Source organism: Haliaeetus albicilla, chromosome Z, assembly GCF_947461875.1.
Source record: "Haliaeetus albicilla chromosome Z, bHalAlb1.1, whole genome shotgun sequence".
Lineage (NCBI taxonomy): Eukaryota > Metazoa > Chordata > Aves > Accipitriformes > Accipitridae > Haliaeetus > Haliaeetus albicilla.
Genome location: NC_091516.1, coordinates 22,649,313 through 22,662,486, shown reverse-complemented (window position 1 = coordinate 22,662,486; position 13,174 = coordinate 22,649,313). Strand labels below are relative to the sequence as shown.

The 13,174-nt window shown below is 40.4% G+C and overlaps 2 protein-coding genes across 6 annotated transcripts in view; both read left to right on the top strand.

The window, feature by feature from the left end:
• Positions 1-13,174, top strand: part of ZDHHC21 (zinc finger DHHC-type palmitoyltransferase 21) — a 53,345-nt gene that overhangs the window by 1,574 nt on the left and 38,597 nt on the right. For all 5 annotated transcript variants that reach the window (XM_069776491.1, XM_069776489.1, XM_069776495.1 and 2 more), the window contains exon 2: positions 9,487-9,728. The gene's annotated coding sequence lies outside the window, so the exon portion shown is untranslated. The remainder of the gene's footprint in view (positions 1-9,486; positions 9,729-13,174) is intronic.
• Positions 1,834-7,565, top strand: CER1 (cerberus 1, DAN family BMP antagonist). The gene is made up of 2 exons (XM_009924903.2): positions 1,834-4,321; positions 5,733-7,565. Exons 1-2 carry the CDS (start codon positions 3,794-3,796, stop codon positions 6,024-6,026), a joined length of 822 nt encoding a protein of 273 aa, XP_009923205.1. The 5' UTR covers positions 1,834-3,793; the 3' UTR covers positions 6,027-7,565.

Here is a 13,174-nt window from a genome sequence, read left to right as displayed (position 1 = left end):
GCCTGCTGGAAAGACACTGCTACATTTAGCCACAAGATTTAACAACCAAAATACAGTGAAAACATGTGCTATGCTTATATGAAAGGGTAATCAGGCAGGAAAACAAGTTTTTATAAAAGATACAGCACTGCTTTTTGTAGAAATCTGAGATTAGCTGTATTTGGAACATAATGATTATGTGCCCAGTCCAATCTCTGTTGTCAATTATTAGCCTATGCAGTTGATGTCACCACAAAGAGAGTTATAAATACTTACTATTTTTAACTTCAGAATGATTCTCCAAACTCGCTGTCCGAGCTGGGATGCCTTCCCATAATGCAGGCAGGCCCCTGGCTGAGCTGAGGAGCTGAGGATAGATCTACTACCTGTGCATGGTTATACAGGCAGCTGACTCCAGAACAGGTTTAGACAGTATGTAAATATAGAACAAACTGTGATGTACCAGGTCCTGTATCTTACCAACTTTGTCTCTTGGAAAGCTGCCGCAGCTTACTGTCATAGACATGAAGGAACAGTATTAGACTGGCCTCGCAGAACCAGAGCTGGCATGCTGCTTTTGGCTCTCAGCAGATCTTAGGTAAAGCCATCCAAAAAACCCCATGAACTAGAACTGGCTTGACCTAGAGGAGAAGACAGCTCTGTTTTCTGCCTTTGGGTTGCAGATTGGCTTGCAGAGTGACTTGCTGACATGGCTTTGCTTCAGTCTTCTTTCCTACACTTCTGTAAATAATATTTTGTGCTTTTACATCTGAAGCCCTCTAAGGCAGTCCTACTGCATGTTACAGGGTAGAACAGTACGTACCATGAATGGATCCTGATCTTGAACAGTTTTTTTCCAGTGTCACTGCACTGCAAATGTAACACTAGCAGCTTAACATCTATACATATATGCCAATACTAAGGTTTTTATACACTCCTTGTTAATATTTGCACTGCACCAATAACCCAGACCAGTTTAGTTTAGACAGAAGTGTCTGGACAGCCCAATCGTTCCAGTACTACCATTTACTTAATTTTTATCTGTGCATTGACAGAGACATCCTTAAATCAATTGTACCATATTTGCTGCTTGCAACATGATTTATTCTTTATGAAGAACTGCAGAAAGAACCCTCTGTAAACAGCAGTAATAAAATGATATTGCTCATACTCTTGCTACAAAGGAACCCTCCAGCAGAAACTCACATGCTACCTGGGCACCAAACCATGCCTCAGCCACATCAGATAAGAAGGGCAAAATACACCTGTACACATACACATACTTTTTTTTTTTCTTTCAGGGCAGATTGGGGTAAAATTTAACTGAGACTTAAAAGCCTTTTTTCTTTTACCTTGAAGGTGGTGGGATTTTTTAAGCAGGCTTTGAGGGGAGGTAAATTGGGGCTTTCAGGCATTTAGTTTTCAATTCTGTAAACATTCTTTTGAGTAATTTAATGCCATTTTGCTTATATGGATAAAGTTGAATACAGACATTACAGGATCAAGACCACAGCTGGAATTTTTAAACAGAAAGAGCTGGTATACCACTGGTCTAGACTTAGAGAAAAGGCACTTCCTGGCAAAGGAACTGAAAAATAGCTGAAACAGACAAAAGGAAACAGAAAGAACACTTCTGTTGTGTTGTTATAATCCAGACAGAATCATCTTTAAATTGTTTTAGTTAGCTTTATATTTTTAAATTCTGAAGCAAAGAGCTGCAAAAATGTATGTTGCTTCAATCAAATCTTATGTTTGAAAGACATTGCCAAATGTCTTTCAGACCCTTCTGTGTCAGTATAATACAATACATAGATCTGAGTATCACCCGTGTCTCGTAACAATCTAAGCAACTAAAATGAAGAGGAAAAAAAGAAGGAAAACTCAAAATGTAATACCCTTATCTTTGCTGAATAATTTTGAATGACTGCTACCAACACGAACCAGATACAAGGAATTTTAGTTCCAAAGGTCAACTGCTTCAGTTCAACTTGTTGGCCAATAAAGATAGGATGTGAGGATTCAAACTGCACTTCTAGGCTACTTAATTATCTACCATCACATTGACTCATTATTGCTCCACCTTAATGCTGCACATGCTTGTGTAAATATGATGCAAGGACTTTTTGCACACACCCATCTGCAGTTCTTGTTGCAGATGCCAATATTTTCTGATTTCATTCGTGATAATTGTGGGAGAATCTGCCCTCCCAGGGCACACTTGAGACTTCAGGAAGCCACAAAACCAGTGGCAGAATTAAGTTGCTTTCAGCTGAAATTACAAAGCAGTAAAGCTTGTGCTTGATGGCTGTGCTTCTCTCAATGAGATCATGCCACTGAGGTCAAGGCACAAATACACTCTAATGTTGGTGTGTGAACCCCATTCTTGCTGGATTTCCCCCTCTTCTGTCTCAGGATCACAACAAATTTTAACTTAAGTGAATTATGCAGTATGGAAAAGCTCTAGATCTCCACCAGCTTTGTGCTAAAGTTGTAAGTCAGTGCCTCACAAGGCTGTTGCTAGGCAATTAGTTTACTTCAATTATCAGGCAATAAAGTAATTCCCTGGAAATGAAAGTCAAATAACTCCATACATCTAGTACAGACCACCTAAATTTACAAGAATAGTGAACAGATTAGCTACAAACTTAAGAGCCTATTAATACACACTTTCTGGTAAAAACAGGAGTGTCTAGAGATTAGAGTACCTAAATGGCAAATTATCTGAAGCAGAATTTTCTTATGGTATTTTCAGATTAGGATCAATGTTTGCAATGTTTATTGAAAAGATCTTTTCCTTCTCCCAACACTTTCCTCTGTATGATGTTCTATCAGATTTTTTTTTTCTCACATGTTGCATGGCACGATAATTTTACAAAAGATGCCTGCAGTTTAGGGTCTAGCAGTCTTTAGATATTTCTGTTGAGACATTGATGTCTAGAACCATAAAATATGTCAGCTCTAACATGTTTTGCTTAAATCCTCATTTTGTTTACCAACTTTATAGGATGTCTGTAGTAGCTTTGATGCCTGAACAGGATGTAGCAGTGTTAGTTAATCTTTGAGAATCTGGGGTGCAGAGTTTCTTCACCCTGGGACCTTTTATTCTGGGCTAGAGATACGTCTGCACTCCAGCAGCTGCAAATCTGCTGTGAAGGAGGTGAATCAAGGGCCAGTGCTCTCTGCCAGATTACTCCAGGTGTGTGAGCACCAGTCTGCCAGTTTGCAGTGCCGCTGCTGCAGGCCTTGGGTCATATCCCAAATCTAAGAGACCAAAATTAGCTCAGCTTTTGAAAACATGGTCTGATTTGATGTCTCCAGATCCAGCTTCATGTTTTAGCAAACTTTAATCAGCTTGCCTTTTCCTGTTGTGATGAAATAACACTCCCTGTTTTGACAGTCTCTGGCTTTGTGGAATCGTAAGTCAAAATAAACAACGAAGACCACATTGAACATGCTAATACACAACCTCAAATGTTTCCTTAATTCCTAGGCCTAAACTAGACAGCTTATCCAAACATCTCTTCCTGTTGACTCCTTCTGTCCCCCACACCATCCTGGGTTACTAGATTTTAGATAGGAACTTCTAATACACATAATCCAGATTGAAAGCAGAGTTTCCTTAGCACAAACTCCCCTATCATAATTGTAATCTACAGTAAATGAATGCAATTAGGCACACCAGGGTCTCCCCTGAGCCCCCGTCTCCTCTGCACACGGACAGCAGCCATAAATTGACACCAGGCTCTCGTATAAAGCTAGCACACTATGTTCACTGCAATAGCAGCAGGTCTACAGGGTTGCACTTTACAGGATCATGCCACTGCTTCTCCTTCAGCTGCTAGTGCTCTCATGTCTTGGAGCCACAGAGCCACAGGGAGATTCACCGCAAAGAAAAAGCAGAAGGCCATTTCAGCACCTTTTCTATCTGAACAAAAATCTGCTTGGAAGTCAGCGTTTTCATGAGCTGGTAGGGGAAAACCCGGTAGGTGTTGAGGAAACCCTGGGAGAACCAAGCTTTTTTGTAGCAATTCCTCAGACGGCATCCGAAAGTGAGAAGCAAGAGGAGAAAAAGATGTCCAGATTCATCCTTCCCAATGCAGAACTCCATGCAGACCAAGACCTGAGAACCTGGGCAGCACCCAGAGAGATCTCTCCTGTGGAAAACTTCTCTCCATCCCACTATTCCAGCAAGAGGGAGGCTGAACCTCCCTATAGAAAAGATGCCAAGAAATTTTGGGACCACTTCATGTTAAAGAAAAATTCTGCGTCTGAAGAGGTTGTCCTGCCAATCAAGACCAATGAAATGCACCAAGAAAACTGCAGAACCCTGCCTTTTTCCCAGGTAAGAACAGGTGTCCAAGATCAATAAATGTGTATTTTCCCCTGCTTCTTGTAATCAGCAACTAAAGACACATGGGTTATTTCATTTGCTAAGTCATAGGGCTGCTTCAGAACACTCACACACAATATGTGGCTGAAAAACACAGCTAAAAAGGCTGAAAAAGCTTTAGTCTGATGAGGCAAACTGCTAAACTGCAGCACTGGAAAGCCACACATTCAATTTTCAGAGAGTTATTTATTCTTTTTATGTAAAGATGCTCTGACCTAGCCTGATCAAGCAGGGCAGTAGTGAGTAATCATCTATTCAATGAATATACATGTAAATAGCTTGTATACATGAATCACCTTTATATATATATGTATATACATATACACAGATGCACATATACAAGGAGTCCCAGGGCAAGTATTTACAGGAGAAGCTGGTTGCTTTCTTACAGCTAAGCAAGGATTCCTTTCTGCTGTACTAATTGGAAGACTGATGCATACATCCAATTCTGTGCTAAGAATGCTGGAGAACTGCTAAATTGTCCCATGCACAGATAAAGACATTCTGTCATATTGTAACATCAAGACAAGCGAATAGTATAGATAAAAGTGCTGTATTCCTCGTGAGGTAACATGTATTCTCAGTGTTTCTGTAATCACAGTCTGTCAAGGACCGTGTATTTTCACACCTCTCACTAAATTTATTTCACTGGCAGACATATGGAAATATAGGTGTGGCCTAGAAACTTGTACCATTTTACTTTTTGTGCCATGTAATATGGCAAGCTTTCTCCAGGATGGCTGCAGTTATGCCAATATAAAAGTGCTAAGTCCAGTCTAGCTTTTTATGGCTTGGGAGTTCACATAGGTGCTCCTGATACAAGGAATTGTTATTCTTGTAAACCAAGAGATTACAGAACTTCTGTTGCACTTTTAAGATTTTCATTAAAAAAACCTTCTAAGGAACATTATGCCTCTTCCACATGGAGACAAATCTTCAAGGTTAAAGTTGAGCCTAGCTTGTGGTTTATATAAAAGAATGTCAGGCCAAAATGATGTTTTAAGTCCTGCTAAGTGGGTAAGACTGCTTAACCATGTCAGAAATGTAGAACTGAAAGAGCAATTAAAAGGTAAACATGACAAACCCACCTATTTGATTTTCAGCTCACAAAGGCTCTGACTGAAGTAGTTTTTGCCTTCATTATTCAATCTAAGAATTGCCCATAGGAGCGCTAAAGTTTGCTTTTTAAAGCGCTTATGTTTTACCGCTTGCTTGACATAAAAAATAAACTTGTTTAAAGTCAATGTTCTGAGAAGAAAAAATACAGTATTTTGGTGGTTTGTGGTTTTTTTGCCTTCATGCCTTCTAGCAAAGTCCATGGGCCATTCATGTACCAGAAACTTCAAACTGCTTTCTGTTTCAGGTTGTTACTCATGAGAGCTGTGAGAAGGTGATGGTACAGAATAATCTGTGTTTTGGAAAATGTAGTTCCTTTCATGTTCCTGGTCCAGAAGATCGTCTTTATACCTTTTGTTCTCATTGCTTGCCCAGCAAGTTCTCCATGAAGCGCCTGGATCTCAACTGCACCAGTTCTGTGGTAGTGGTCAAAGAAGTCATGATTGTAGAAGAGTGTAAATGTGAGACTCCGAAGATTAAAGACCCTGCGATTGGATCTCTACTGTCAGACTTGCATGCAAATGTACATGAGCACAATTAACCTGTGCAAAGTACTTCTTAACTGCTTGATCATAAGGATTTGCCACTGAAAAAAAAAAACAAATAAAGCTTTCATCACACTGGTACACAAAAATATTAAAGATGTAGACTTTCTACTTGAACTGCTTCTCTGCTTCAACAATAATTTTACCTAAAATGTAACAGATGTTTCCCTGCAGCTGTTAAAGAAATGCTGGACTTATGTGTAGAGTTCTTACTTTAACAAGGGAAACCTTTAAAAAATTTTCCACCTTTCCTATCATTGTTTCTAGAATGTTAGTAAACAACAGCTAAAGAGCTAGCATGATTTATCTGGGCAAAAACCTAATGTATTGGCTGGTTTACATTTCCTTGGCTTGCAGGGACTGCCAATATAGCTGTATTGGCAACACAGATGCAGCTTTAGTCTCTTCCTTGCAAAAACAGGTCTACTTTTACATCAAGATAGTAGCTGGAGAGTGTAAAATATAAATAGACGTAAGGCAGATAGAAAGCTGTGACTAGTTAAGGTCATTCTGATTGCTCCCAGCTGGAGTTCAGTTCCCAGTGAAAACTAATATACCTCACAATTTACACACTTTGTGGTTGCAAAGGATATTTTGCCATAGAAACCACTTACTCTCCTTCTACACACCTGCATTTGCTCTGCATATTTTTAACTGAAAGTCTTACATAGTAAAAGGAGAAAAAAAAATAGAAAAAATTGCATACTTCCACAAAAAACATCACAAATGAATGATCATTATTATTTAAATTCACTGTGGAAAGACAATGCATGTTTTCAGTTTGATGAATTTTAACACTGTCAGTGACTCCAAGATAAAGTTTAAGTAATGTTCTCAACACCTAAACTAAAGCAGAAAGGCATTTGTATGACAGAAAATCTGCAGGAGGATTTTATTAGCATGGCAATACCTGTATAGCTTTATAGGAACAGCCAAGAAAACCCTCTGCTAGGAAAGGTCTGAGTCTAGTGCTAGCCAGCACAGCACCAGTGGCTATTAGCCGAACTGCTGGCTTCCCTGCTCTCTCCAGCTGCTTCTCCCTGGATTTGTGTTGCAGACCTGGCACACCAGACAGTCATCAGCTTCCAGCAACTAGACTTCAGCCTATTTCTAACCCAGCTCCTTCAGTGCTCTGGGAATCTGCTCTGCTGCTATTGCCAAACTCTCAGACCTGGGCCCTTGTTAAACTATCCACTGCTCTTTTTGGGGGTATTGGAAATCAGTATTGATATAGCTGGTCAATTCCAGGGTTGGGTAAATGATTCGTTGTATTTGAACTGCACTGTGATCCCAAGTGTCTTAATACCCTGTCAAAAAATATGTTCAGCATGGCTTTGGAGTGCAAGGCCCATGTTTAATATTTACTGAAAATTGCATCTGAATGGTATTCAGATACTGGATCTGAACTGCTGCAATAGCTGAGTGCTTCTGCAGGTCACTTGCAGTGAGCGAACTGAAGATTAGTATATAGTTATCTTTCATTATATATAAACCTGTTTTTAAATAATAAAAATTGTTTACTAAAACTGAACAAAGCCTCCTCTCTATCCCTTTACGCTAAGGACTGATGTGCAAACTGTGTATGGCTGTTTGGATGTTATGGCAGGATATATAATGTCATTCCAAGTAACAAGCTGTCAAGGTCTTATCATCCTTGTATTGAATGCAATAAAGCAAATACTTATTTTAACTTAATATTTATTCTAGCTTTATAATGCTGATCGATATTCTCAGGATGCTAGTGCAATGAACTAGCACCCAGATTCAGAAATTTGTCTTCAACATGTTAGGCTGCATTCAGCATGAATGGACTCAGGTTATGAACAAAGAAAGAAAATGTTTTCTAACAGGCAAAGTAGCACCAGCTAGCAACCATATAGTTTCAGAGAACAAAGTAATTCTTTATGGCTCATGCTTTTTCCAGTAGAGATTCCTCTTCACGGGGCATGTCCAATTGCAATCAGCCCTAATGACTGGTGTTTTGTTAAAGCATGCTGTATGCAAGTGGAAAAGCTAAGAAACAATTCCCTGCCTTACCAGCACCTTATCAAACCTTTGTGAGTTATTGTGGATGATGAGTAGTGCTCATTTTTAATCAAGCCTAAGGAAGAAAAGCACACAAAGCATCAAAGTTCCCAACTTTTTTCTCTTTATTTCCAACTTTATTTTTTAATCTGAAAAAGCTAAATCTTCTGAGGCTTCTAACCACTGATGTTTTAAAGCTGTGTGAATATATAAGAACGTTTGTCTGCATTTGCTTTTTTTCTGAAATGCAGGTATGGTTTAGGTTTGATACTTGCAGACAACCAGTTGAAGTTAGGACCTACATACACTCCCAGTAAGATCACAAGTCAATTAAGAAGAAAAATCTTCCAGTCTTGTGATTTTGACACGACTGACTGCTAAACTGTGACTTTTGCACATAAGGATGGCGGAACTGAAGTTGTATTGTGGACTGTAAAGTATTCAGACTAATTTTTAAAGGTCCTTCTGTGTGCTGAAGCATTATTGCAGTCAAAGAAAGCTATTCATGTAAGGAGTTTGCAGCACCAGATTCTTAGTGTGAATTTGCACAGCTTAAAAGTAGGTGAAAAGAGGTAATGACAGCTGTAGTAATTGCTAATTAGATTAGTGCTGTAGGTTTTTTGGATGAATGTTTAATTAACCCAGCAATGACTGGTTGCATGTAATTAGCACAGTATTCTGCAAAATCAAGAATGTGTTAATTGGATCAGATCTCCCAGCCTTTAAAAATTTTGTATTAGGACTGTTGTGCCCAGGGGCTAACAGGGTTTTGCTTTCTCTTGGCACAACTATGATGGCCTCTACTAGTGTAATGATGTGGGTCAAAAAGGTGAGAGGTGTGATCTGTATCACTATATGGATGCTTCCAGTAGTAATGCCGTTACAGCAGCAAACCTGCATGACTTCAATTTAGCTGTGCCCATTCAGAGGTGCATGCTTTCTGTAATGAAAGCTTTCCCAGTGTAACTATGCTTACAGTGGAAGTGCTGTTAATGTGATCTCTTCTATTTCAGAGCACTCCTTGTATAAACCTTTCTTACAGAACAAGATCGAGCCATAGTTGCAGAGCTCTCTGAAAATTCAGCTCAATCCCTTCTGCCATTTTATTTGACGTAATGCCTCTTTTCCAAATGGGTGTGCTTCACCTTGAAAATAATCAAAGAGAAGTGATGTTTATTCTAATTGCTTAAGCAAAATAAATCTTCAGTACAGGCTATTCCCTTAAATAAGGATTTTATGCAACCGGCTTTAATGCCTGTAACTACATCAAATTTGTATCAAATTCTGTGCAACCATATAGTCCAGGGAAAAGTCTCCGAAGTTGCCCTCGGTACTTCATAATGTGCGTGGTACTTTGTTCACCATTTATGAAATATTCACAGCTGACCTCAGGGCTGCCAGCTAACAAGCTTTATCATGTTTTACTGACAGGTGGTGAAATCTCTTGTGGTACTTTCTCCTAAATGTACTAGCTCCTTGTTGCAATAGCAAGACGATGGGATTCCCTACTCAGAGAGAAGCTCCCTGGCAGTCCATACAGCTGCATAATCACCTTGTATCTAGGAGCACGTGCTGCGCAGGATGGCACACGTGCAGAGGTGTGGGGTTGAGGCTACCGCAGGTCCTCCATCAGGCAGCTTGCCAGTGGAAACAGGAAGCATTGATAGCGAGCTGTAAGTATTTTGCATTTGCTGTTTTACTAAACCTAACTCCTTGAATATCTGGTATGCAGCCACCAACATGAGCTCCCCTGAAATCTCGCCCTGACAGAATGGGTCTGAGAAGACTCTGTAGTTGGCCCACTGCAAGAACATTAATAAAAATGTTAATTGTCCACACTGAGAACTGTTTGCAGTGCCTTGTGCTCCATGGCGCCAGCAAAATGCACTTCAACTTGAAAAACAAAAATGGACCAAAAGCTAAAATGAATAATAATAAGAAGAAAAGTCAGGCCCAGCCTTACATTTCTCTAAGGCCTTTTCTGAGGCATTTTTGTTTTGCTGGCTTAGGGTACCACTATTACCAGCCATTTAGTCTGATGTTCTGCTGGTGGCTGCAGCCTGCAGTCAAGCCGTTCAAGCAGAGCAGGCATGTACCTAAGCTGCCCTTCTGAACAAGGTGGTATCTCAGCTTAACCCTCTGCTGAAGCTGGTTCAAGCTCCTCACACTGGAACAGATACAGAAGCATTCGAGCAGTCTGCTGCCCTGCCTGGACTTCAGACAGCAACTCCTGGAGGGAGAGAGGCGTTAGAAGAGCTAATGCTAGGACACCTGCAGCTGGACTTTATCTGAGCAGAGCTCCTCGCACCATTGAAGTGCCTTGGATGGAAATTAACTCCTCAGTTAGACTACTGCCTAGTCTAGCTTAGCTCCCATGTAACCTATCTGGGCTGGGGGATCAGGAGATTTCACCATCCCTACGACTGAGGCAGACAGATCAGAAAACATATCTTGCCTTTGATTTTTCTGGCCATCAGGTCAGAGAGAAAATGGACCCTGAGAGACATTTGACTTTATTTTAATGTCTACTGCCTCATCCTCAGTACGTGACATTGTGACTGACAAAACTTTTGGGCCAGGACAGGTTTTGTTCCAGCACAGCATGTCATTAACGGAGACCTCCATCTTCGTGACACGGATCTTCATGACATGAAGAATTTTGCTCCCATTCTAGAGTTAACAAGTGTCTCGTATATACATCAGTAAGGTTTACAAGGAAGTGAGCAATGCAATGGTGCCACAGAGAAGAAGTGGCAGTAACAAACTGCACAATTTAGAAGGACCCAGGAAGATGAGTACCATTGAGGAAGCCAATTTCTCAACCCAGGAGCTATCTGTGCACAGACAGCACGCCTTCTGCACATCGATCAAGGGGCACAGTTGGGCTCAAAATGAATCCTGGAAAACAGTTTCATGACGCAAGGGGCTTGTAAGCAGCAAGAATCACAGGAATCACAGTGCATGCCTCTCTCTTGCATGCGCTCTCCATAACAGAGCATCAGCTGTTACTGCACATGGCTTGATTTTAGCATGCTGATTTAGTATTTACAGAGTGCCAATAAAATTTATAGGATGACAGCTGGTGGCTCCTGTGGTAATTTATAAACAGCAACAACAACACAACACAGACATCAGAAACTCCAAGAGGAATTCTATACTATCGTGCAATATTCAGCACTGAAGAATGTGAGTATTTTTCTGATTTTGCAGACTTTTAATAATCTTTGTGTAATACATCCATATTGTACTTTACGTGAAGTCCATATCACACAAAGTTAGTATTTCCCCTAGGCATATTTTTTCCTTCAGAATGGAGTCACCACAAAGACTCATTATCTATCTACGTGCATTTGATACTCTAGCAAAAGTGTCAGGTAACGTCTATAGTCCCAGCGTTTGCAAGTTCAATTGGGAAGTCCAGCACATGACTGCCTGCTTTTCTTCCTGCACTGTGCTTCCCCAAAAGAAATATTAACAAATGGAAACTGCTGTGCTGATGACTGAGCCAGAATAGACTACTGCCCTTGTTCCACAACCTGTGTTTACTCTGCACATCCATGAGTCGAAAAGAGTAAAATACAATCTGTCTGAAAAGACTACAGATCTAATGACTGGCCATTACCAGTGTACCACTACAGAAATGCAAATACCTGGTATTTGACAGGAAGATGACTTTATTGACTGATTCTTTTTCATTCTACAAGAAACCTTCTTCAATTATATTATAACTCTTTCTTTATCTTTCCATTTTATTTCCCAAGTCCTTGGTTTCCTTTCTATTCCTTGGTTGTTGGGGTTTTTTATCATTTACATTTATTCTTCAAATCAGTGAAAAGTTTTCACAGCTTATTATGTCTTTTACGTATAGGCATAAATTTGTAAGTGAAATTTGTCATGGAAGAGACGGAGGCCTGTTTTTTATTACAACCTTTCCAGTGATTCTCTTCCCCACATTTTGTAATAGTCCAATTAATATGTCTATTATTTACAGCATTGCCTGTTCCTAGGGACTTATGTAGGTTGTTCCTAAGGAAGCACTGTCTTCTGGTTTACCTGGAACATGCTTCATTCTCTTTCTAGACAACCTCCAGTTCCTGCTAAGAATATGCATTTACAGGTCAGAGCAACTTTAGCTTGAAATGTTAACAATTGCCCTGTATAACAGAAGACTGTGGACACTGAAAAATACATCAGGACAAGGACCAAAAGTCTCGACAAAAGCTTGAAATCCACCTAAACACTAAGCTGACTTTTTGGGTACTCTCTTTTCAGAATGATCATACTATGATTAAGTTTTAGGAAGAATGCTATCAGTAATAAAGAAGAGTTTTCTCTGTCGCTGGTGATCACTGTATTACTCTTCATCCATTTCATGCATGGAAATGCTCCAGGGTAAGAGCCCATCAATTTACTGTGGGAACCATGCCACTCAGACAGATGGGGATACCTTTAGGTAGCCAAAAGATCATGTATGTGCATCAGCAATGGGTGCTCAAGGCATGATTCCCAGCTGGGAACACTGAAAATGCTGTCTGTTACAAGCTGTCTGCGGCTCTTTGCCGCTGTTAATCCCTCGCGGGTCAGAATTATCTTTTAAAAACACAGATTAGGTTCCATGGCCATGTAGGGCCCTCTGTGAGCAAGTGGCACAGCACAGCAGGGGACCCCAGCGTCAGGAAATTTTGCAACTGGCCTGTGCTGACCAAGGAGAGAGGCTAGGATGCAAAATATAGAATTACAAGAGGAATTCTTTATTCATAGACATGAGGTGTCCCATTCAAACCGGGGCACACCAAATATGGTTTTACACATGGTTCTTATACCCTTCAAGCGCTCAGATACAACACGGTTTGATCACACACTACTTAACACACACACATATCGTTATTTTGAAAAACAACTATAATTCTGTGGTGCCATCGTCCACCTGCTTCCTTCTTGATCTAGGTGTCGCTGGAGTTGGTTTTGCGACTTATCTGTGATGCCAGATAATGGGAGGGCTTCACACAGGTGTTGGAGAGGCTGGGATGCTGGCGTTACCTTGGTAGTCCAGGAGTATCCTTCCTCCTTTGTGGACGGCTTTAAGATTCCAAGAAACAAAAGGTCCTTATGCTCCAGG

Coding starts and splice junctions, on each gene's coding strand:
- CER1 (XM_009924903.2), top strand. CDS start 3,794: ATGCCACTGCTTCTCCTTCAGCTGCTAGTGCTCTCATGTCTTGGAGCC. Junction 4,322..5,732: donor GAACCCTGCCTTTTTCCCAG/GTAAGAACAGGT, acceptor TTTCTGTTTCAG/GTTGTTACTCATGAGAGCTG.